The following is a 25,000-nucleotide window of genomic DNA, read 5'->3' as shown; positions in this document are numbered from 1 at the left end:
GCTCTTAAGACGGCATATTTGAATATATCACTTATTATTATTTTTATATCATTATTAATATTATTATTATTATTATCATCCTGAAAAGTTCCACGTTGGCCGTGTGGATTTCGCGCTCGGCTACTAATCCGGTGGTCCGAAGTTCGATCCTCGACTCGGCCAACGCGGAATCAGAGGAATTTATCTCTGGTGATAGAAATTCATTTCTCGATATAACGTGGCTCGGATTCCACAGTAAGCTGTAGGTCCCGTTGCTAGGCAACCAATTGGTTCCTAGACACGTAAAAATATCTAATCCTTCGGGCCAGCCCTAGGAGAGCTGTTAATCAGCTCAGTGGTCTGGTAAAACTAAGATATACTTACTTTTTATCATCCTGAAAAGGATACCACATCTGTAACTGTGATCTCTCTCTCTCTCTCTCTCTCTCTCTCTCTCTCTCTCTCTCTCTCTCTCTCTCTCTCTCATATTCTTTTGACGCTATATATGAACATACCAATTATTATTATTATTATTATTATTATTATTTTTATTATTATTATTATTATTATTATTATTATACTATACCACATCATCTCTCTCTCTCTCTCTCTTTACTTTTAACTCTCATATTCTTTGTACGGTTTATATGAATATACCAATTATTATTATTTTTTCTTTTTTTTTTGTGGGGGGGTGGGGTTTATCACAGTCCTCCAATTCGACTGGGTGGTATTTATAGCGTGGGGTTCCGGGTTGCATCCTGCCTCCTTAGGAGTCCATCACTCTTCTTACTATGTGCGCCGTTTCTAGGATCACACTCTTCTGCATGAGTCCTGGAGCTACTTCGGCCTCTAGTTTTTCCAGATTCCTTTTCAGGGATCTTGGGATTGTGCCTAGTGTTCCTATGATTATGGGGACAATTTCCAGTGGCATATCCCATATCCTTCTTATTTCTATTTTCAGGTCTTGATACTTATCCATTTTTTCCCTTTCTTTCTCTTCAACTCTGGTGTCCTATGGTATTGGGACATCAATGAGTGATACTTTTTTCTTGATTTTGTCAATCAACGTCACGTCTGGTTTATTTGCACGTATCACCCTATCTGTTTGTCTGATCGTTTTCTATCACTCCTTCAGGTTGGTGCTCGTACCAATTATTACTGCAAGGTAGCTGGTGTTTCTTGCACAGGCTCCAGTGGAGGGCTTTTGCCACTGAATCATGCCTCTTTTTGTACTGGTTCTGTGCAAGTGCCGGACATTCGCTTGCTATGTGGTTTATGGTTTCATTTTTCGTATTGCACTTCCTGCATATGTGAGATGTTATTTCCGTCTATCGTTCTTCTTTTTGGATAATATCTGGTTCTTAGGGCCTGATCTTGTGCCGCTGTTATCATTCCTTCAGTTTCCTTCTTGAGCTCTCCCCTTTGTAACCATTGCCATGTGTCATCGCTGGCCAGTTCTTTAGTCTGTCTCATGTATTGTCCGTGCATTGGTTTGTTGTGTCATTCCTCTGTTCTGTTTGTCATTCTCCTGTCTCTGTATATTTGTGGGTCTTCGTCTACTTTTATCAGTCCTTCTTCCCATGCACTCTTGAGCCACTCGTCTTCACTGGTTTTCAGATATTGCCCCAGTGCTCTGTTTTCGATGTTGACGCAGCCCTCTATGCTTAGTAGTCCTCTCCCTCCTTCCTTTCGTGTTATGTATAGTCTGTCCGTATTTGCTCTTGGGTGTAGTGCTTTGTGTATTGTCATATGTTTCCTAGTTTTCTGGTCTGTGTTGTGGAGTTCTGCCTTCGTCCATTCCACTATTCCTGCACTGTATCTGATTACTGGCACTGCCCATGTGTTTATGGCTTTTATCATATTTCCAGCGTTGAGTTTAGACTTGAGTATCGCCTTGAGTCTCTGCATATATTCTTTCCTGATCGTGTCCTTCATCTCTTGGTGTTTTATATCCCCTTCTTCCAATATTCCCAGGTATTTGTATCCCGTCTCATCTATGTGTTTGATGTTGCTCCCATCTGTTAGCTTTATCCCTTCCGTCCTCGTTACTTTGCCCTTTTGTATGGTGACTAAGGCACATTTTTCTATTCCAAACTCCATCCTGATGTCCCCAGATACAATCCTTACAGTCTGGATTAGGGTATCTATTTCCTTGATGCTCTTACCATACGTCCATGAACATCAGATGGTTAATTCTGTTGCCTCTTTTCTTGAGTTGGTACCCAGCATCCATCTTCTGCATTACTTTTGTCATGGGAATCATGGCTACTACGAAGAGTAGTGGGGACAGTGAGTCGCCCTGGAAGATCCCTCTTCTGATATTAACCTCTGCTAGTCTTGTTCCAGAGCTTGTAAGTATTGTATTCCAGTTGCGCATTGTATTTTTGAGGAAGCTAATGGTGTTTTCCTCTTCCCCATATATTTTCAGGCATTCTATTAGCCATGTGTGTGGTATCATGTCGAAGGCTTTCTTATAGTCTATCCATGCCATGCTTAGGTTGGTTTTCCTTCTCTTACTGTTCTTCATTACCATTTTGTCTATCAGAAGCTGGTCTTTTGTGCCCCTACATTTCCTTCTGCAGTCTTTCTGTTGGTGGGGGATGGTGTTTGTATCCTCTAGGTAGTTGTATAGCCTTTCGCTGATGATACCTGTTAGTAACTTCCACATTATGGGTAGGCAGGTGATAGGCCTGTAGTTACTGGCTATATTTCCCTTACTCTTGTCTTTCTGGACTAAGGATGTTCTTCCTGTGGTCATCCATTTGGGCGCATGGTGATTTGTGATACAATGCTGGAGTTGTTCTGCTATTCGTGGGTGTAGGGCCTTGAAGTTTTTTTTTTTTTTTTTTTTTTGAGCCAGTATCCGTGGACTTCATCGGGACCTGGGGCTTTCCAGTTGGGCATTTTCTTTAGTTGGTGTCTGACTGTGTCTGTCGTGATGTCAGCGAATCTTTGTTTTTATTTTATTCTCCTGTTTCTTCTGCCTTCACTTCCTGGACCCATGTTGCATGTTTGTTGTGTGATACCGGATTGCTCCATATGTTTTCCCAGTCTCTTACTTGGTTCGGCTTCAGGAATTTCTTGATGGCTGTCTTCCCCTCTTAGTTGGCTGTATAGTCTTGTTGTTCTGCTATTCGTGGGTGTAGGGCCTTGAAGTTTTTGAGCCAGTATCCGTGGACTTCATCGGGACCTGAGGCTTTCCAGTTGGGCATTTTCTTTAGTTGGTGTCTGACTGTGTCTGTCGTGATGTCAGTGAATCTTTGTTTTATTCTCCCTGTTTCTTCTGCCTTCACTTCCTGGAGCCATGTTGCATGTTTGTTGTGTGATACCGGATTGCTCCATATGTTTTCTCAGAGTCTCTTACTTGGTTCGGCTTCAGGAATTTCTTGGTGGCTGTCTTCCCATCTTAGTTGGCTGTATAGTCTTTTCTGGTTGGTTCCAAATAGTTTGTTCTGTTGGTATCCCTTATTCCTGTTCATGTATCATTGGATCTTATGTGCTTTGGCCTTAAGCCTCTGTTTTACATCTTCTATTGTGTTGTTTAGTCCCCTCTCGTGTACTTTGTATTTCTCGTTTAGTTCCTCCCTTGTTTTCTTGCTTCTTAGCCTTTTTCCTGCCATCTCTTTCAGTTTACTCAAGTCAGATCTCATCACCATGATTTGCTTTGCCAGGCGCCTTTTCCAAGGCGGTTGCTGTTTTGGTTTCTGTTGGGTTGGTTGTGCTGGTGGTGTTGGTGTTCGTGTCCCCATCAGTTCTGCTACTAGTCTTGCTCCTGCATATGTCAAGTTTTGTTTCTGTGATATTGGTGGTGTGTATTAGTCTCATTATTTCATTGACCTCACTTGTTTTCTCCCTTAATTTCTTGGTGTTGTAGGCTTTCATGGAGGGGATCTTTGTTCTCTCTGTATCTGGCTCCATCCATTGTCTGATCTTTTCTACCCATTCCGTCCTGTCTGTTACTTCGTCAGTGTTTCTTCTTGTGTCGTTGTTTGATACCTCATCATCCCTGTCGTCTTCTGTGGCATCGTCTCTCAGTTCATCTTGTAATTCGTTGCCGTGCGTCATTTCCCTTTCCAGTTCCTCTCTTTCTGTTGGGGAGAGCCAGTTCTTTTTCTTTATGTTCCTTACTTGGTCTGCCAGCCTCTGCTCTGTTTGGGGGGTGTTATTCCTCTCATTCCAGATGTTGACCAACCTTCTTCTATATCCTCTCTCCGTCGGGTTGCTTCTGATGTAGCATCTCCATATTTCCTTATTTTCTTCTCTCGTCCATTTCTTCCTCTGGTTTGCCTCTGTAGCTCCAGTCTCTGGTTGTTGGTTAGTGTCGTTGTGGTGGTCAGTTGCTGGATGACGACCTCCAAGTACCTGACCGTCCTCCCCTTCAATTGGGCTGAATACCTGGCTGCCGGACGAAGCTCCTCTGTTGCCAGAGGTTCCATTTACGTCGTTGTCGTTTAATTCTTCATTTCTTTTCATCATTGCTGAGTTTTGCTATTTAACCCATAGCTGGACCCTACCCCATCAGGAATAGGTACTCATTTACAGCTGAGTAGACTGAGGAAATTATGGTAAAGATCCTTTCCCAAGGAATCAACGGGAGGAGATCCAACGACTGACCAGCCCCAATGTTGCTTAACCAGTCAATTGACGACCTAACCCACTCTGCCACGGCGCCACATATGATTATTATTTTTTTTTTTTTTTTTTTTTTTTTGCTCTATCACAGTCCTCCAATTCGACTGGATGGTATTTATAGTGTGGGGTTCCGGGTTGTTGCATCCTGCCTCCTTAGGAGTCCATCACTCTTCTTACTATGTGTGCCGTTTCTAGGATCACACTCTTCTGCATTGAGGCCCGGAGCTACTTCAGCCTCTAGTTTTTTCTAGATTCCTTTTCAGGGATCTTGGATCGTGCCTAGTGCTCCTATGATTATGGGTACGATTTCCACTGGCATATCCATATCCTTCTTATTTCTATTTTCAGATCTTGATACTTATCCAATTTTTCCCTCTCTTTCTCTTCACTCTGGTGTCACATGGTATTGCGACATCAACTGAGTGATACTTTCTTCTGACCTTGTCAATCAACGTCACGTCTGGTCTGTTTGCACGTATCACCCTATCCGTTCTGATACCATAGTCCCAGAGGATCTTTGCGTGATCGTTTTCTATCACTCCTTCAGGTTGGTGCTCGTACCACTTATTACTGCAAGGTAGCTGATGTTTTTGCACAGGCTCCAGTGGAGGGCTTTTTATTATTATTATTATTATTATTATTATTATTATTATTATTATTATTATTATTATTATTATTATTATTAGAGTTACGAGGCAATAACAAGAGCAAAAAAAAAAACTTAATAACGATCGTTAAGATATTTCCAAATAATACTATTAATAACATATTCACGAGTCAGTAACAAGAGAAAAAAATAAATAAATAAAAATAAAAATAAAAATATAAAATTGAATAAAAAATATCTAATTACAAAGGACCTTTAATAATTGCAAAACTCTTAATAACAACTATTGGGAAGTTATCTTGGGAATAAACCTGTTAATAACAGAGTTACGAGTTAATAACAAAAGCAAAAAAAAAGAACAAGAAATATCTCACTACGAGTGACCTTTAATAATTGTACAACGCTTGATGCGGGCAAGTGGACTGATCATGCAAACTGCAAAGCCTTTGCATGATCATTATCGTCTAATTGCCTAATTATACCTTACGGGGCATTAGCCTAATCAAAGGGTCGTTGTCATTAACTAATTACCCCCTCTCTCACTCTCTCTCTCTCTTATTGGGAGCACAAAATTCTGCTTCTGATCAAGTAGGGTGGGAGGAAATTATGTGAACGTTTCCTGCAGTTTACTCTCTCTCTCTCTCTCTCTCTCGGGCGAAGATTTTTCTGCCTGTCTATTGCTCTACATTTCTCTCTCTGTCTCTCTCTGTCTCTCTCTTTCTCACTGTCCCTCCAGAGTTGCTAACACCTCTCTCTTTCTCTCTCTCTTCTCCTGAGTTCATGCTTACAAATTCGTAATCACTTAGGGAGAGAGAGAGAGAGAGAGAGAGAAGAGAGAGAGAGAGAGAGAGAGAGAAACACAAAACGCTTTTAAATACCCGTGAAAAAAAAGAACTGTCTTTTTCACGACCGAATTCAAAGCGACGTCATTTTTCGTCAACTGAAACGATGCTGATCTTACTCCCAATCAGGACGGATGTCGGATGCTGCTCGAAGGGAATAAGAGATTTTTTTTGTTTGTTTTTTTTTTTTTTTTTTTTTTTTTTTTTTGCTTCGTCAGAAGGTTCTGGGGTGCTGGGGCCGTGGGGTGGGGGTTTGTGTGCAGGTGGTTGGGGGGTGGGGGAGAGGCAGTCCTCATCTCCCGTTTCAAAGTAATGCTGAGTCGGGATGATCTGTTTGATCTGTTTGTGTATGTACGCATGTATATATATATATATATATATATATATATATTATATATATATATATATATATATATATATTATGTACGGCCTAAATATATATATATATATATATATATATATATATATATATAATATATATATATACACAGTGATCTCTCAACATCTGAATGGGTGAAAACAATATCTGCCTCTTGTAAGAGGCCAAACACTGTAAAAAAAAATAACGAAATTCAATTACATTTTTCCTGCAATCAGTTTAAAAACATGTTTTTTGTAATTATACAGTTTTAACTAACCATCTCGTTTGCCAATGTTGTTTACTCGTTGATTGTTTTGTTTCGTTGTTTTTAATTGGTATTTGTAAAAAGGCAACCATTTCTATTTCTTTATTTTATTTTTTTATTTTTTAGGCACTGCGGGAGACCCAGACCTTTGGTCAAAGGTCTCGCTTTTCATCTTAATTTTAACTAATAAACTATGATTTATTTTTTATAGCCTGTGATGAAATATGTTTTTTTGGATGTTACAATTCACAACATATCTCAAGTATAATACCTTGTTATTCTATATTTATAGGGGACGTTTTTCTCTGTATATATGTAAATCAATCTAAAACACTTCTTACTAAAAGCTATATAAAAAAAAACTAGGTTTTTCTCTTATTAAAAAGAGGTGAAGGTGAAGGTGAATTATAATGTTGTGTTTCAATCTGCCATGCGAAGTTTTTTTCATCCTTTTACAGAGAAAGAAAAAAACTGAAGGAAGAATCTTGGTGATTCTAGTTGTTATAGGAACGAATCTTTGGCTTTAGCTACTAATTTGAAGTCGTATCAGTAACATTCCTCAAGCTAAAAAAAAATATATACATATATATAAAATGGAACTATCTTCCCGTAATTACAGACTGACAATCGAGTAATCATTGAAAATAACCATCTCCACAAAAATCATGAAAGATTTTCATATCTGGGTTTGGCGCTTGTAAGTAAAATTGACATAAATGGTGAAAAATTTAAGCCAAATTTTGGTAAACGGTTGAAAAAAAAAAAAAACAGAAGGCTTTGATGAAAGATATCTACTGAAAAAAATATTGAAAGGTTTGTTTCTTTGATTGATTTTTGCGGATAAGTAAAAGTTGTAAGAATGCTGGATTTTTTTTAGCTAACTTTTGTGTTGTTTGTTGAAGCCAAATTTCCGTGCACGATTTGAAAATTATCAGAAATAAAACTGACCCAAAAGGTTTTTCATAAAAGTTCCAAAAAAGACGAAAATCTTTTACATTTGACCCAAAAGTTTTCTTTATATATAAAAGTTAAAAAACAATGAAGATTTTTATGACTTCTGAGCATTGAAGCACAATTTCCTTAAACGGTAAAAAAAAAAAAAAAAAAACTCACAAATAATTTTAATCAAAGGTTTTTTCTAAACTCACCTTATCATTGTGTTTCCAGATGACGTAGGTGGGAGGTTCAGGTGTGTAATCAACCACGCAGGTGAGGTTGATATTGCTACCCCTGTTGATGTATACGTCTGGTCCTCCATATATAACTGTCTGGGGCTCTGCAAAGATATTAGAACGGGAATATTAATCTCATATTCTGTGGAGATAAAGGTGGTATAGCGCTAATGAATTTTTTTATTCTAAGATATTTTAATTGTTTGGAGGATAGTGAAGTGTCTTGTATTAATTTTGTATTAGTTTTTTAGTCTCATATATATAGATAATATATAGTATAAGATATATATATATATATATATATATATATTTATATATATATGTGTGTGTGTGTGTGTGTGTGTGTATATATATATAGTATATATATATATATATATATATATATATATATATATATATATATATATATATATATATATATAATAGCAACTAAGACTCCAAAAAGTGTGTATGAGAGAGAGAGAGAGAGAGGAGAGAGAGAGAGAGAGAGAGAAGATTTACATCCTCCCTGCATACTGAAGATGCATTGCCTCAATTTCGGAGGTGATAAATCTTGGTTGCGTGCTTCTCTGATTCCCCAGCCTGGCCCTGTACATGATAAAGATAACATTTTCCCTTTTCGTCTCCTCAGAAAGTTCATGATTATGTGAGAATTTATTTTTCTTTCATTCTTGGGGGGTGGAGGCGCGGGATGATGATGCGGAAATTTATTATTTTAAATTTTTGGGGGCCGGGGGACCCGGGGGGTGGTGGGGTGAAAATTTATATTTAATTTTTGAGACAGGGGATGGTGTGGTGAAACCATTTTTGTAATTGGGGAGGGCGATGGTGGGGTGAGAATATTTAATTTTGGTGTGGTAGCTTGAAAAGAAAATTTTTCATACTGTGGGAGGGAGATTGTGGGGGGGGGGGGGGTTTATTTAAAAATTTTTGGGGATGGTAGCATGAACAATTTTCATACTGGGGGAGGGGTTGGTGGGGTCAAAATTTATTTTAAATTTTTTTATGGGGGATGGTAGCATGAAATTTTTTATATATATATAATATATATAGATATATATATATATTATATATATATATATAATATATAGATATATATATATATATATATATATATATATATTGGGGAGGGGGATGATGGGGTGAAAATTCATTTTCAATTTTTGGAGGATGGTAGCAAGGCAAATTTTTTACGTAGGGGGGGGGGGGGGGTGAAAATGTATTTTTTAGGGGAGGTGGGGTGGGGGAGGCGTGTGATCTGTGGGTCAGGTTTTGGTAATTTGAGGAAGGCTCAGTAAAGAGTTATGTTCCGTTAGATTATTTTTAAAAGTTATAGACTTGAATTGAGGGTTTTATCAACAATCTGTTTAATTTTCATAGATGTTTGGTTTCTCTTATTATGGATTGTTAAGTAAACTTTTTAAATGTAGATATTTGTTTGATGAGACGAATTTAGAGGTAAACTGTTTGATATTTATTATAAACTTATAAGATATTTTATTTACGCACACAAAATATATATGTTTGTATTTATGTATAATATATCCTTATAAATATTTATATTTATATATATACGCATGTATATCTATATGTATGTACTGAAAACCTTATATATATGTATATATATACATATATATAAAACATAAATATATATATGTATATATATATATACATATATATATATATTATATATATTATATATATATTATATCTATATTATGTACATAATACAAATTTATATATTTGTGTATGTATGCATACATACGTATATGTGAGGTATAAGTTCATACACACATACTCCCACGCGTGGGGATTTGCAAATTACCGGGCGCATAAGAAAAGAGGCCTCACGAACTATACCTACTTTGAGATGATTAAATATTGTATTATGCTCTGGAAAGGGGAAGAAAAACCGTATGACTAATTATACAAAGTTTCGAACATCATCAGTCAGGAATCTTTCTCCGGCGCCCTTCATGAACACGATTTCTCTTCGCTGCTACTTTCGTCGGAAATGGAGTGGCGCCGCTGCGATGGGGTAATTTTTTTTTTTTTAATGATATTCATGAGTACACACACACACACACTCTCACCCTCTTCCTCTTCATATATAGTGTATATGTATGTACATATATATATATATATATATAGTATATATATATATATATATATATATATATATATATATATATATATGACTGGTAAAAGTGTTCTGTAACACAGAATTCCATCTAATAAAAGGAGCCCATAAAAACACCAAAATGTAGAGAGAAAAAAAAGTACTATATTTCAGAGACTGCTGTCTCTCTCTTCAGGTATATGAATGAGAAAAGTTTTTACAGAAAAAGGTGGTTGTACCAACCGGGAGATTCGTCCACAAGTAAGCCAATTTAGGTCACCTCCCGCTGATAATCTTCCTTTAATCTTCTTAAGCGTTGGTTGAATGAACACTGCGTCGACGATGTCTGATGTCCAAATTCCCCTTTTGAGATGTCCATTACCTGCTTCTCTTTTATTAAGGCCGATTCCATCATTTGACTCTTGTACCGGCAGTTGCTGCTATAAATTACACGTGACATATTCCAGATTTTATTCTATGGTTATGTTCATATATATGATTGAAAATAGCCGAGTTCTGTTGTCCATACCTAACTGACCGTTTGTGTTGTATTAATCTCTGGGGAAGTGATTTACCTGTAAATCCGATGTAAGATTGGTCACAGTCCTGGCATGGGATCTCATATACCCCAGAGTCTTTGGGCGATGTCTTTTGTTGGACGTTAATCAGGGATTTGGCTAAGGTATTTGGGTAGGTAAATGCAAAAGGGTTTGGATTTCCCAAGGTGTGAGTTACTCTCTTAATCGTCTCCAGGTGGGGAATTTTTATTTTATTGTTGGGTGTCTCTGGTCTTGTCTTTAGGGGGTCGGTAGAAAATACGTTTGCTGTTTTTGAATTGCTTTCTCAATTATATGGTCAGGATACTTTAAAGATGAAAGTTGCTTGCGAATTAGTTCAAATTCTTTTTCCAGGAAATCTGGGGAACAAATTCGTAAGGCTCTTAGGAATAGTTGCTGGCTAGACCTATCTTGATAGTATTGTCATGATAGCTAAAGTATCGTGAATATATGAAAAGTGAGAACTTGGTTGGTTTTCTGTATATGGTAAATTTGTATTCTGTCGTGTCTCTGATTATTAAAACATCAAGAAAAGGAATTTTGTTGTCCTGTTTCCCATTCAACTTTAAATTTGATGCTGAGGCACTAATGCGTTTTAATTTTGAGAGGAATTCATTAAAATTACACACTTATTATCCCAAAAAATGTTAGTATGGTCATCCACGTATCTCATCCACAGCATGTTTTTGGGTTTTATTGCATTTATTACTGTAGTTTCAAAGTATTCCATGTACAGATTGGCTAAAATAGGACTTAAAGGACTACCCCATACTACTACACCCGAATTTTTGCTTGTAGAATGATTCCCCGAATGAAAATACGTTATTAGATGGACATAATTCAACTAACTTTAATTATTTTGTCAAGTGCCAAAGGAAATGATCTGAATAGGGGGATAATTTTTCCCTTAAAAACTGAAGAACTCCTGTACTGGTACTTTTGTGCGAATAGGGAGGTCTACGTCAAGGCTTAAAAGTTTTTATTTTGTGAAGTGGTATATGTGCCTTCTCTGAATTTGGATTTAATGACAAAAGTTCCCTTCCGAACTTGTTTGATGTGACTGGGAGAAAAAAGTGCCTAAGAAAAAGGAGAAAGGAGGCCAGCTAACCATTTAGAAATTTTGTAATTGAAAGCTCCGGCGAATGAAACGATGGGTCTGAATGGAAGGATTGTCTTTGTGAGTTTTGGGAAGACCATAAAAGTAGGGTAATTTAGGATTAATTACTTTAAATTTCTCTAATAGTTCAATACTCTTTTTGTCTTGGCCAATTAATCTTACTTCCGAAAAAAATTCTGTGGGAACGTTCTGGAGGGGATGTTTTTTCGTCAGTTTTTCGTAAGTATTTGTGTCGCTAAGGACTGGTTTGATTTGTCGAGGTAGAAGTCTTTGTCCATTATTACAATTTTGCGTCTTTGTCGGATCTACTTATTATTAACATCTAACTTTTTTAGCGAGTGGATGGCTATCATGAATCTGCGGGGAACAGGATATTTCTTATGAAGGTCAGTTAAAGCATTTAGTAACACTCCTTTTAAACATATCTCTTCACGGCTGTAGTTTTTGTCAGATATGAATTTATCAAAAGCCACTATGAAGTCTAAAGGTTTGTTTTTGCGGTCTGGCATTAGGGCAAAGGATAAGCCTAAATTTAAAACTCAAATGTTGATTTACAGTAAGGGGGGTGTTGGATAAGTTTAAACAAACTTTAAAACTTTGTCGTTGTTCAAGATTATTCCATGCGCTATTATCTATTAGGTTATTTAACCTTGCGTAAAAGTCTGTTGGAATGAGTCACGCTATTATAGGCAGCAATGTCGGAAACAGAATGAAATCAGAATACCTGTATATAAAAATAATATATATATATATATATATATATATATATATAGATATATATATATATGATATAGAATATACTATATATATATTATATATATATAATATAGATATACATATATATATATAGATATATATATATATATTATATATATATATATATATATTATATACATATATATATATTTATATATATATATAATATATATATATATATATATATATATATATATATAATATATATATTATATATATATATATATATAGATATGACATATAATATATATAGATATATATATATATATATATATATATATATATATATATATATATATATATAAACTCACTCTTTTCCCTCACTGTCGCCCAGTCTCATCATAACATAAAAATGATCTTACAAGTCATCCTCAAATAAGAAAAATTATAAAAACCTATCACAACCTAACCTGTCCCAAACAGTATAACACACACAGCCCTTAACAAACTGTGTTTATATTACCCTACAAAACCTCGTGTGCAAAAATATTCCTGCTGTCTGGCAGCCGTTTCATTTCCATATCCGAGCTCTGAAATACAACTCGGCAAATATTCCCCTATGAGCTGATTTATTCAAATTCCGTCCGTCGGCAGCCAGGGAGTGTCTGGTGAACTTAATGTTGGGAATTCTGACTTTTAAAGTTTTTTTCTACCAAACTTCAACTTTTAAAATTCTTTTTATTTAAATTCCTCGGCGAGGAATTGTATTCTAATTAAATGCAGCACTTATGGAATGTGTATTTCAATTTTATGACAGCTATGAGCTGGAAGTTTGTATAAAATGTTGTTGTGATTAATTAATCATAAATATATATATATATATATATATATATATATATATATATATATATATATATATATATATATAGTATATTATATATATATATATATATATATATATATATATATATATATATATATATATATATACATATATAAGAAGTGTTTTAGATTGATTTACATATATACAGAGAAAAACGTCCCCTATAAATATATAGAATAACAAGGTATTATACTTGAGATACTATATATATATATATATATATATATATATATATATATATATATATATATATATATACTTTTTATGTATATATATGGATAATATATAATATATAACATACAGATGTATATATTATATGTACACAAACTTTATATATATATATATATATATATATATATATATATATATATATATATATATATATATATATATATATATATATATATATCACAAGAACTCTCTCAATTTTTCGTTTATTTTCTCAAAAGTAATTTTTCCCAAAACAAACGCTGACTTTTGACCTTTCCCAATGTCTATAAATGCATATCCTTCACTTGCAACATTCGCGTGGGTGGGAGGGGGAGAGGTATGGGGTGGTGGGGGGAGGGGGGGGGGAGGGTGTGGCCTGTATGCAAATTGTCTCGGGACAATCTCATTAACATATTTGGGTCAAAAGAAGGATTGACAAATATTTTCTATATACCGATTATTAAATCAACTGTCATCCGATTTAGGTAGAGGCGTTTATTTTGTTTGTGATAAGCTAAGGTCGACAGCTGTGTATAAAACAAACGTATAGATTTTGTTTTTCAAGTCCACAAAAATATTAAATATATATATATATATATAATATATATATATATATATATATATATATATATATATATATATATATATATATATGTATATATATATATATATATATATATATATATATATATATATATATATATAAATATAAATTACATATATATATTATATATATTATATTATATATATTATATATATTATATATATATATATATATATATATGTATATATATATATATATATATATATATATATATATATATATATATATATATTATATATATATATATATATATATTATATTATATATATACACATAAATATGTGTATATGCATGCATATATAAGTATTTATATGTATATATGTATATATATCCATCATAAGCCTATTTGTCAGATTGTATGGAGTAAAAAAAATTAACTTTTTTTGTCAACTGAATAAAAAATGTCATTTCTTCATAATCATGTTGAGTGTATTTATCGGTATATGGGAACCTGGAAATATATTGTCAGTAGATACAAATCTTAAAATATATTTGCTTAAAAGAATGATTAAATTATTGACCTGCTACAAAAATGATCAAAATCAGAATTTACAAATTAATCAACCAAATATTCATAGTTTTTGTCCATACATAGAAATACTGATGTATTCTTGTTTTGTTTTATTTTGGTAACTCTGACACCCACTCGAGGGCACCTGACTGGGTCCTGAATCGCTAGTAGGAATGACAGTGTCACATGAATGAGTCAGCACTCGTATACAAAACCATTTCCCGTGGATTGAGTGACCTCCCGTTGCCGGGTCAAAAGGCTGCTCAAGTCGAATATATGAATTCAGCTGACCTCGCTTGGAATGATAGAATTCAGCTGACCTCGCTTGGAATACTCGGATGAAGGTTTAGACTATGATGATGAATCATAAATGATGCTCAGATTAGAAAAATATCGTTTTTCCTAGTTTTTATTTTGGTGTAAAAGTAAACTACTGAGATGGCTTCGTGTGTCCGTCCGCACTTTTCTGTCCACACTTGTTTCTGTCCGCCCTAAGATCTTAAAAACTACTGAGGCTGAAGGGCTGTAAATTGGTATGTTGATCATCAAACACCAAATTACAGCCTTCTAGACTCTAGTTTTATCTTATTTATTTTTAACTAAAGGTGAAAGTTAACCGGGCGGTGGTGAAAGTTTCATGGGCCGTGGCTCATGCAGCATTATACCGAGACCACCGAAAGATAGATCTATTTTTGGTGGCCCTGATTATACGCTGTACAGAAAAACTTGTTTGCGCCGAACCATTTTTTACTAGTCTGTTCTTGTTCTTCAGTTCTTGGTGAATTCTTTCCGGATTTTTAAAATTCTATTTTTTATTATATTTTACACATTTTTGGGTGAGAGTTTTTTTTATACGCTTGATGTAATTCCTTCTTGAATACAGATTAACCCTGAAGAGTGTAGTGGGTGGTAAAAACAGTTCTTGGCATAGGAATAGATATATATGAATTGTTTCTCTCTCCTGAAGACTGAAAAAGTTCCTCTCTCTCTCTCTCTCTCTCTCTCTCTCTCTCTCTCTCTCTCTCTCTCTCTCTCTCTCTCTTTACATATATCTGTATAAATACATATATAGATATTTATATATACATATTTAGACATACATATATACATATGTATATATATAATGTGTGTATATATGTATATATATATATATACACATTACACATGCATATACATTATACATATAAAATGTCAGACCTACCTCTCACTCTCCTTACATACAAACCTTTACCAACATAACCACCCAATCTCTCTCTCTCTCTCTATGGTGGCCCCGTCACAGAGAGAGAGAGAGAGAGAGAGAGAGAGAGAGAGAGAGAGAGAGAGCCTATTGCATCATTACTTTAAGACATAGGATTTGGATTGTCTGCGGAATCGTGGATGGAGACCGTCCTGCATTATCTAGAAGTGGACTCTGATTACTGAGCTGCGGGCTCCGGTCTCTACACAGAGGATTCTTGGAATTGGTGTGGTTTAATTATATGATGGGTGCTCTGGCGTTGCCTGGTGTCGGTAGGCAGGTTATCACTTAGGTATGTCGTTTTGACTTGGTGGATAGGGAATGGGTATTTCATTTCGTTTGTGTGTATGTGTATGTGTGTTTTATTCTCCTGTGGGTATTTTTCATTCTTCACATTTATCTGCCAAGGGTATTTTTTCATATGTAATTAATATCCCCTATGGGCATTCTTTCATTCCCCATTTTTGTTTGTCTAGGGTATGGGTATTTTCTGTATTTTTCTTATCTCTATTGGGTATTCTATCTTTTGTTTATATCTCCTTTGGGTATTTTTGCATATTCTGTCTTTATCTTCTTTGGGCATTCTTTCATTCCGCATTTTTATCTTCCAACGGTATGGGTATTCTTCTGTATTTTTCTTATCTCTATTGGGTATTCTATCTTTTGTTTATATCTCCTTTGGGTATTTTTCCATATTCTGTCTTTATCTTCTTTGGGCATTCTTTCATTCCGCATTTTTATCTGTCGAGGGTATGGGTATTCTTCTGTATTTTTCATATCTCTATTGGGTATTCTATCTTTTGCTTATATCTCCTTTGGGTATTTTTCCATATTCTGTTATTATCTCCTCTTAGCATTCTTTATTCTTCACTTTTATTTCCCAAGGGTATTATTCTTTCATTCTTCTTTTGTTCTATTATGGGCATTCCTCTGTCTTTTCTTTTAATCTCCTATGGGTATTCCATCTTCCTTTTTAATCTCCTCTGGGTATTCCATCTTCCTGTTTCATCCGAAAGGGGCAATCTTGTCTTCATTACGATCTCCTATGGGCATTCTCCCTCATCCTTTTATCTTCTATGGGTACTCTTTCTTTTTATTACCTCCCTTGGGCATTCTTCCATCTTCATTTTGAAGTCCCATGGGTATTATTATATCTTCATTTTCATTTTGGTATGGACCCTCCTCCATCTTTTCTTAAACGTCCTGTAGGTATTCCAAAGTTATACCCCCTATATTTATTTTAACAACTGAGAATTGCCTTATTTTCATTTATACACTCCTAGACATTATATATAAAATAATATTTTCCTTTTCTTTGTGTTTTCACGCCTGTATCCTCACCTCTGGCTATTCTTTAATTATATTTTCTTACCACTTCTGGAATTAGAAACTCCTTGACTTATTTACAAGCATTTCTCATCTCCCAGAAAACCGATTAATATTCTCTTGAAAGCAATTAATTTTTCCAAACGTATTACAGGGATCTGGTTGCTTCACTGAGATTCTCTTTGAGTCAATTTAGAAATTTATCTGTTTCCATGTAAGAGAGAAATAGAAATAGGAGTATAGATGATTTTGATTCTTGCGCTGACGGAGTTTCTGTGTGGTCACCCAGTCAGGTACTGACCACAATCAACGCTGCTTAACTTTGATAATAAAGAGGACAATGATACAGCATACGTGATACATATGTGTACAAATGTTTGTTTGTGGATTATTTAGTAAATGAATGAAATGGTTATAAAATTAGAATACCAAGAAGTAAACAAAATACTAATGTTTGTGAAAATCCTTTTATCTATTGATAAGTATGCGGAGTATTTTGTAAATGAATAAAATAAGTAATGTAATAAGTAATAAAAATAGGTCCAATACTATTAAAGTGTAAACATATCGCTTTATTTATCAATAAATTCTTTTAAGTCCTCATTAGCTTCATCCAGCGTAGCATTACAACCATATCACTCCTTCCTGCATTTTTAGATTCCTTCGCCGCGTGTCCTCCCCAGATTACCGCCCCCCCCACGTACCCCCCACCCCCACTCCCCCCACATCCTCAAGGGCGCCCTCCTTTTCAACGACGTAGTACCAGAGGCGCGCCTGACGTTATCACGTCCTATGCAAATGCATCTCCCTCGGGGCATGAAGGCAGATAAGAGCGACTTACCAGTTATTCATCTAGACGTCAGGAGGGCACGGGATTCCTTGCGTCCTGCCCTCCTACTACTCCTGAGTGTGTCCTGAGAGTGTCTTAATGAAGATCCTACGCAGTGGTTGTCCTTAGCCAGTTTTTTTTTTTTTTTTTTAGCAATTCATTTTTTTCTTTATGAAGGTTTTACTTCTCGTTTAAGTCTTTGTTGTTTTTTAATTTAATTTTTTCCTTCTGAAAAATTAACATTTTTTATTTTTTTATTTTTTTTTTGATTTTTGTAGTGATTTAAATATTTTTCTTTATGTGGGTTTTGCTTTTTGCATTAGTCTTGTATTGTTCTAATTTTTGCTTTTGAAAAGTTATTTTTTTTTTTTTTTTTTTTCCTTTTTTATTTTGAGTTTTCGTAGTAATTAATTTTTTGGTTTGTGGGTTTTAATTCTTAAAAAATTGGTATGTTTTTTTTTATTTTTTCCTTCTGAAAAGTTATATTTTTTCAAGAGCTGAGTCTTTATTCTTTCTTTTTTTTTTAAATCTTGTATATTTTTACACTGTGAGTTTTTCCAGATGCGGTTCTTATTTTTTTTTTTATTTTTTTTTTTACGAATGCGTTTTTTTTCTTTTTTTTTTTGGCGCTCGATTGCCTGTGGCTATTATGAAAAAGCTTAAAAATGTCACTTGCATTTCTGTATGCGTTATTGCTTCTGCATTTTTATTTTATTTTATTTCCATTGAGGCTTGATAAAAGTATATATATATATATATATATATATATATATATATATATATATATATATATATATATATATATATATATATATATAGATAGATATATATATATATATATATGTGTGTGTGTGTGTGTGTGTGTGTGTGTGTGTGTGTGTGTGTGTGTCCGCCTGATTGCCTGATTGCTTGCACGCATAAAACGTCCAAAAACCCAGCGCGAAATCGTCCCAGCAAATCAGCAAAACAGCCGGAGACCACCACCACATGAGAGAAAATAATTATTAACCAACGCTTCAGAAACGCTAGCGGCCAAAACGCCAGTATATACTATATTGGCGATCGCGCCAACGCAAACGCCTGTCCCAGCGCCCTAATTGAACGGTGGCCAAACAGTTGATATATTTCCACGCGCTTTGAGAGAGTCCAGAAAATCCACCTCACAGGATTTGAGAGAGAGAGAGAGAGAGACAGAGAGAGAGAGAGACAGAGAGAGAGAGAGAGACAGAGAGGGAGAGAGAGAGAGTAAGTACCTACTGAGAGAAAGAGACAGAGACAGAGACAGAGAGACATTCATAGTGAGCATATTTATAGGGAACCATCTGAGAGAGAGAGAGAGAGAGAGAGAGAGAGAGAGAGAGAGAGATCTAGAAAAATATTCAAGTTTATAAACTCTATACCTTCAAGTGACTAATAAAAAAAATTCTCAGAGAGAGAGAGAGAGAGAGAGAGAGAGAGCCTGGTCCAGCTAATAACTTCTAGGGCGTGGAACTTTCCCCATCTTGTTCTCGCTAAAACTTGTAATTACGTTTCGGGTTTGATGTTCCCCGGGTTCTACCCGGGGGTGGGGGGCAGGGGGGCCCGAGTCACATACTACACCTGGGGGTGTTGGGTGGGGTTGGGAAGGAGGAGAGGAGTTCATATTCCCCTTGGGGATTAAGGGTGGTTAGGGGCAGGGGGGAGATTCGTCTTGGTATAACTAGAGCGGTCATTGACACGTCTTCTCTTTTTTTTCTCTCTTTTTCCTCAGACTTATTTATTTTCATTTTCTTCCCTTGAAAATATTGAAGATTAAGTTTATGAGAGAGAGAGAGAGAGAGAGGAAAAACAAAAATTTACTCTTAATTTATTCAAGCTATATATCAAAGGAAGAGAGAGATAGGGAGAGAGAGAGAGAGAGAGAGAGAGAGAGAGCTAAAGTTCTATAATTTAAAGTTCTATAATGGTTACGCCTTTTAGTGAATATGATCCACAAACGCACAGACATACAAGAGAGAGAGAGAGAGAGAGAGGAATATTAAAAAAGTATTAGGCAAAGTCTATAAAGTTTACAAAGGTTACGTCTTTAAGAGAACACGAACTACTTAAAAAAAACACCCAGAAGAGAGAGAGAGAGAGAGAGAGAGAGAGAGAGAGAGAGAGAGAGAGAATCACCACAGGCCAATCAACCAGATACATTCATTCATATTCCGAATTCCTACGAGTGAAGCTCTTGTGTCTAACCACTCGCCGGCTTCGAAAGGAAAATTGGCTCACTCTTGTTCCTAGTACTTACTGAGTTCGCCTGTTAACTTGATGAGAAAGAATATTAAATTGACTGCTCTGAATGGGAGTTTTTTTTATTATTTTTTTTTTTTTTTACCTTTCGTGGAATAACTTAGGAGGTTAAAAGGGAATTCTTGAGGTGTTTTCCGTTTGAGAATGATTTCGTCTTCTGTTATTGGTGCTTGTGGTTTTTTTTTTTTTTGAAGAGTTTGTAGTAATTTTGAGTTTTTAGAATGGGGGAAAATTAATGTTATCATCTTACAACACACACACACATATGTGTAATATATATATATACATACATACATACATACATATATATAATATATATATATATTATAATATATATATATATATATATATATATATATATATATAGATAATATATATGTGTGTGTGTGTGTGTGTGTGTATATATATATATTTATATATGTGTGTGTATATATTTATATATATATATATATATATATATATATATATATATATATATATATAATATATATATATATATATATATTTATATATGTGTGTATATATATATATATATATATCTATATATATATATAATATATATATATATATATCATATATATATATATATATGTGTGTGTGTGTGTGTGTGTGTGTGTGTGTGTGTTATAAGATGATAACGTTAATTTTCCCCCCTTCAAAAAACTCAAAATTACAACAAATACGAATGGAATAGCACTTTATAATGTCGAGTACACTTATCTAATCCAAAATGAGATGAGAGATTCAATTTGTAGATATGGGAATTTTTTATGTGAAGTAAATAAGTGAGTTGATAAGATATGTGAATGAAGGAATACAAAATTTAATATATTAATACATTTATCTACTAATTATTCATTAGTTTAACAGATAATTAAAATGTTATCCTAATAGTTGAATAATTTATACATTATTAGTGTGATCAATAAATGAATAAATTGAATAAATATTTCTTTAATACAGATTTACTCAATAAACATTTATTGAGTAAATATGTATTTGATAAATATTTATTGAATAATTATTTTCTATAGATATTTATTGAATAAATATTTATTAAACAAATATTTTGTAAATAAATAAATAAATATTGATTAGATAAATGTTTATTAATAATGAATAAATATTTACTAAATAAATATCTATGTAATAAATGTTTATTAATAATAAACTTATTAAATATATATTTATGTGATAAGCATGTATTAAATAGATATTTATTAATAATAAATAAATATTTATGCAATAAGTATATATTAAATAGACATTTATTAATAAGAAATATATATCTATCAAATAAATATTTATCAGATAAATATAAAAATTATTTAATCAAAAAAGAAGAGCCACTTGGCAGTGGCATTACTCACCCACGACTTTGAGCCAAATGTAGTGCCTCATGGGCGGGGTAGTCGAGACCTGGCACTCGTACATGCCCGAGTCTCTGACCTGGGCGAAGCCCACAGTCAGTGCCCAGTCTTCTGAGCCCGGGGTATGCTCCGCCCGGAACCTCTGGTCTGAGGTGTAGGTGTATCTCCCCACCGTCAGGAGGTGGGTATCCCGGTGCCGCAGCCAAGATACCTGGGTTGGGGGGGAAGAGTAGGACAGGTGTTAATTAGTGTGGGTTTACCTTGGTAAGGGTTTTGGGGTGGGTTGTGTGTGTGTGTATGTATATGTATGTGTGTATGTAATGTACATGTATGTTACATAGGTGTTATACATACGTATGTGTCTGTATATATATGTATATATATATATATATATATATATATATATATATATATATATATATATATATAATACATATATGATATATATATATATATATATATATATATATATAATATCACAGTATATATATATATATATATATATATATATATATATATATATATATAGATATAATATAGATAGGATTATATATATATCATATATATAGATATATATATATATATCACAGATATATATATATACTATATATTATATATATATATAGATATATATATATATATATAATATATATATATATATAAACATATGTTTATACATACACACATATATGTATGATATTCATATGTATCTATGTGTATTTATACATATCTGTATGAATAATTATCACATCACCGTGATTCATATAAATCATTCGAGCTACAAATGTCCTTTAATATCTAATTCGCTCTGCCTCGGAATTGATATATTTTCCTATGTGTAAACCTAAGGGGAATTTTTTAGTTGATAATAATTTCGTCCCCTCATGGATCGAACCACCGTCCAGCGGACAGGCACGAATGCCGTCCTGATTTCGTGCCTGTCCGCTGGACGGTGGTTCGATCCCATGAGGGGACGAAATTATTATCATCTAAAAAATTCCCCTTCGGTTTACATATATGAAAATGTATCAATTCCGAGGTAGAGCGAATTAGATATTAAAGGACATTTGTAGCTCGAATGACATATCATATGTAATTGTATATATACATTATGAAAAGTTCACTTTTAACAGCACATAAACAGCAGAGAATATAAAGATAATATAATAACCAATTCACTTGGAAGTAACTTTGCATTTTATTTTTATTCATCTTAACCATTCATCTCACCCCTTCCCCCCCACCCAAAGACTTTCAAAGTCTGCACAGCACAAAGAATTAACCCTCCAAGAAAGTCATGTCAAAACTTTCACAACCCTCACAATTTCTCTTCACTTTGTCTATTATTATTTCCATCGGATATCGGAGGAAGGAGGGCATCGATTTAAAATGCCCCGTCTTGGGCAGGTTCTTTTGTGACCTGTAAATTTGCAAATTGCAACGACGATTTTCTAGGAATTCTGAATGTCGTGGTTTGAGTTCCCCTCAACAAGTCTTTGATGTTGAATGAGATTCAGATGAAGAGAAATAAAGTGAATATTTATTCGTGAAAGAGTTGGAAAATGACCTATTCTGTAAAAGTAAGAATCTGTTATCGTTTTTTAATCTTAATTGGTCGCAAATTTTAGGATGTAGTTCTATGATTTAGGTTTTCAGATGCACTGAAACAAATGCTTTAATATTTATATTTGTGAAGTATGAATCCAAACAACGATATATTATTATCAAATATTTCAATATAAACCTATTAATCATTTTTCCATCTGACTCATCATGAAGAGACAAATAAACTCTTAAGTGAAGTGAACTGAATTATATTTGAATTGTTAGGATTTTTCCAGCTTAAATTAATGACCTAATCACTTTTGAAAATGATGTTGGACACATTTAATTTACTCGAAAGAAAGTATTTATTATTTAATTCCTAAAGGTTTTTAATAGGGTTACTTTGTAATAGTTTCTTAATTCGTATTAACGTCTAAATGAAATAGTTTCAAGTATTTCTGCAGAATGTATATTATTTTTCACTTCACAAAATGACTGTATTTAGTAAGATATTGGAGAAGTTGTTGGTAAGGTAGGAATTATTTTAACAACGTGGATTTATCAGAATATTATCAATACGATTTGGTTAATTTTTTACCAAAAACTCAAAGCAAAAAAAAAAATTAAATAAATAGGTAAATTGGAGTTAGTTTCCCTGAATTCATATTCAAAGTGAATTGTTAGCAATTAGTTTTAAACAGTACAAATAACCCAAGTTTTACTATAACTGAACTAAAAGCTATTTCTTTGTAAATTAGGTCCAGTCAGGATTCTGTCAAACATCTAAAATTGTTTCACAACATGGTTTTTAAATTCTCTGAAGCACAATTTTAAACCTGTTTTAATATCCCAAAGCTTCTTTCAAATGAATTTCATGTAAATTTATTGAACTTATTGCTTATCAAAAAACATTCTGAGCAGAATTTTAAACCAACTTTTAAACCAAAGAATCGTTGGAACTTTATTTAACTGAAGTGTTCTGCTTGAAATGAAATTTAAACAAAAGTATCCCTCCTTTTACCAAAGGCAGGCTGCCCGAGTTCACCTGCAAGATTGCAAGAAAGCGTGCTCTTCAAGCACAAGCATGAGGGGCGGATGTTTAAAGAGAATAAGAATGAAAGGAAGAAGAAGTATGAGAGAGAGAGAGAGAGAGAGAGAGAGAGAGAGAGAGAGAGAGAGAGAGCAACAGCAGTTACCCATGTTCAAGCATATTCCTCTAACTCAAGCACAAGGAAGAGGGTTGGATGTTCTGAGAGAAAATTAATGAAAAGAAGAAGTAGAGAGAGAGAGAGAGAGAGAGAGAGAGAGAGAGAGAGCAACATCAGCTATCCATGTTCAAGTACAAGGAAGAGGGCCAGATGTTTACAGAAAAAAAAACGAGAGAGAGAGAGAGAGAGAGAGAGAGAGAGAGAGAGAGAGAGAGAGAGAGAGCACCAGCTAGCTCTACCTCCCGTTCAGGTGAGTAAATAAGAAGTCTAAACAGGAGGATGAATCCAGCGTACTTCAGGTGAACGGAGCAACGCTTATCAAATATAAATGATTGATAGGTACAAGGGAGGTAATGGGGGCTGGGGGAGAAGAGGTTTTGGGAGGGTGTGATGGTGGATGACGGAAGGGAGAAAGAATGAAGAGAGAGAAAGAGAGAGAATGAATGAGGGGAGAACAGGACGAACAGAAGGTTGAATTAAGCCTTGATTTACTGAAGAGAATTGGAAATTAGGAAGGTAATTGGATCTGAAGGCTTGAAAGGGAGGAGTAGGAGAAGAAGAAGGAGAAGAAGAGAAGGGGGAATAAGTAGATGGATAGGTAGAAACGCCTGATAAAGGAAGGGGCGAGACGCCTGGCTAACTCGATT

At 34.2% G+C, this 25,000-nt stretch overlaps 1 protein-coding gene across 1 annotated transcript in view; it reads right to left on the bottom strand.

The window, feature by feature from the left end:
• Nucleotides 1-25,000, bottom strand: part of LOC135213972 (zwei Ig domain protein zig-8-like) — a 241,923-nt gene that overhangs the window by 15,367 nt on the left and 201,556 nt on the right. Inside the window, exons 4-5 of the mRNA XM_064248048.1 lie at nt 21,601-21,811; nt 7,838-7,965 (exon numbers count right to left, since the gene is read on the bottom strand). Coding sequence (XP_064104118.1) covers nt 7,838-7,965; nt 21,601-21,811 — 339 coding nt within the window. The remainder of the gene's footprint in view (nt 1-7,837; nt 7,966-21,600; nt 21,812-25,000) is intronic.

The sequence above is a fragment of the Macrobrachium nipponense genome, chromosome 43 (genome assembly GCF_015104395.2).
Source record: "Macrobrachium nipponense isolate FS-2020 chromosome 43, ASM1510439v2, whole genome shotgun sequence".
NCBI lineage: Eukaryota > Metazoa > Arthropoda > Malacostraca > Decapoda > Palaemonidae > Macrobrachium > Macrobrachium nipponense.
This window is presented reverse-complemented; position numbering and strand designations above follow the sequence as displayed.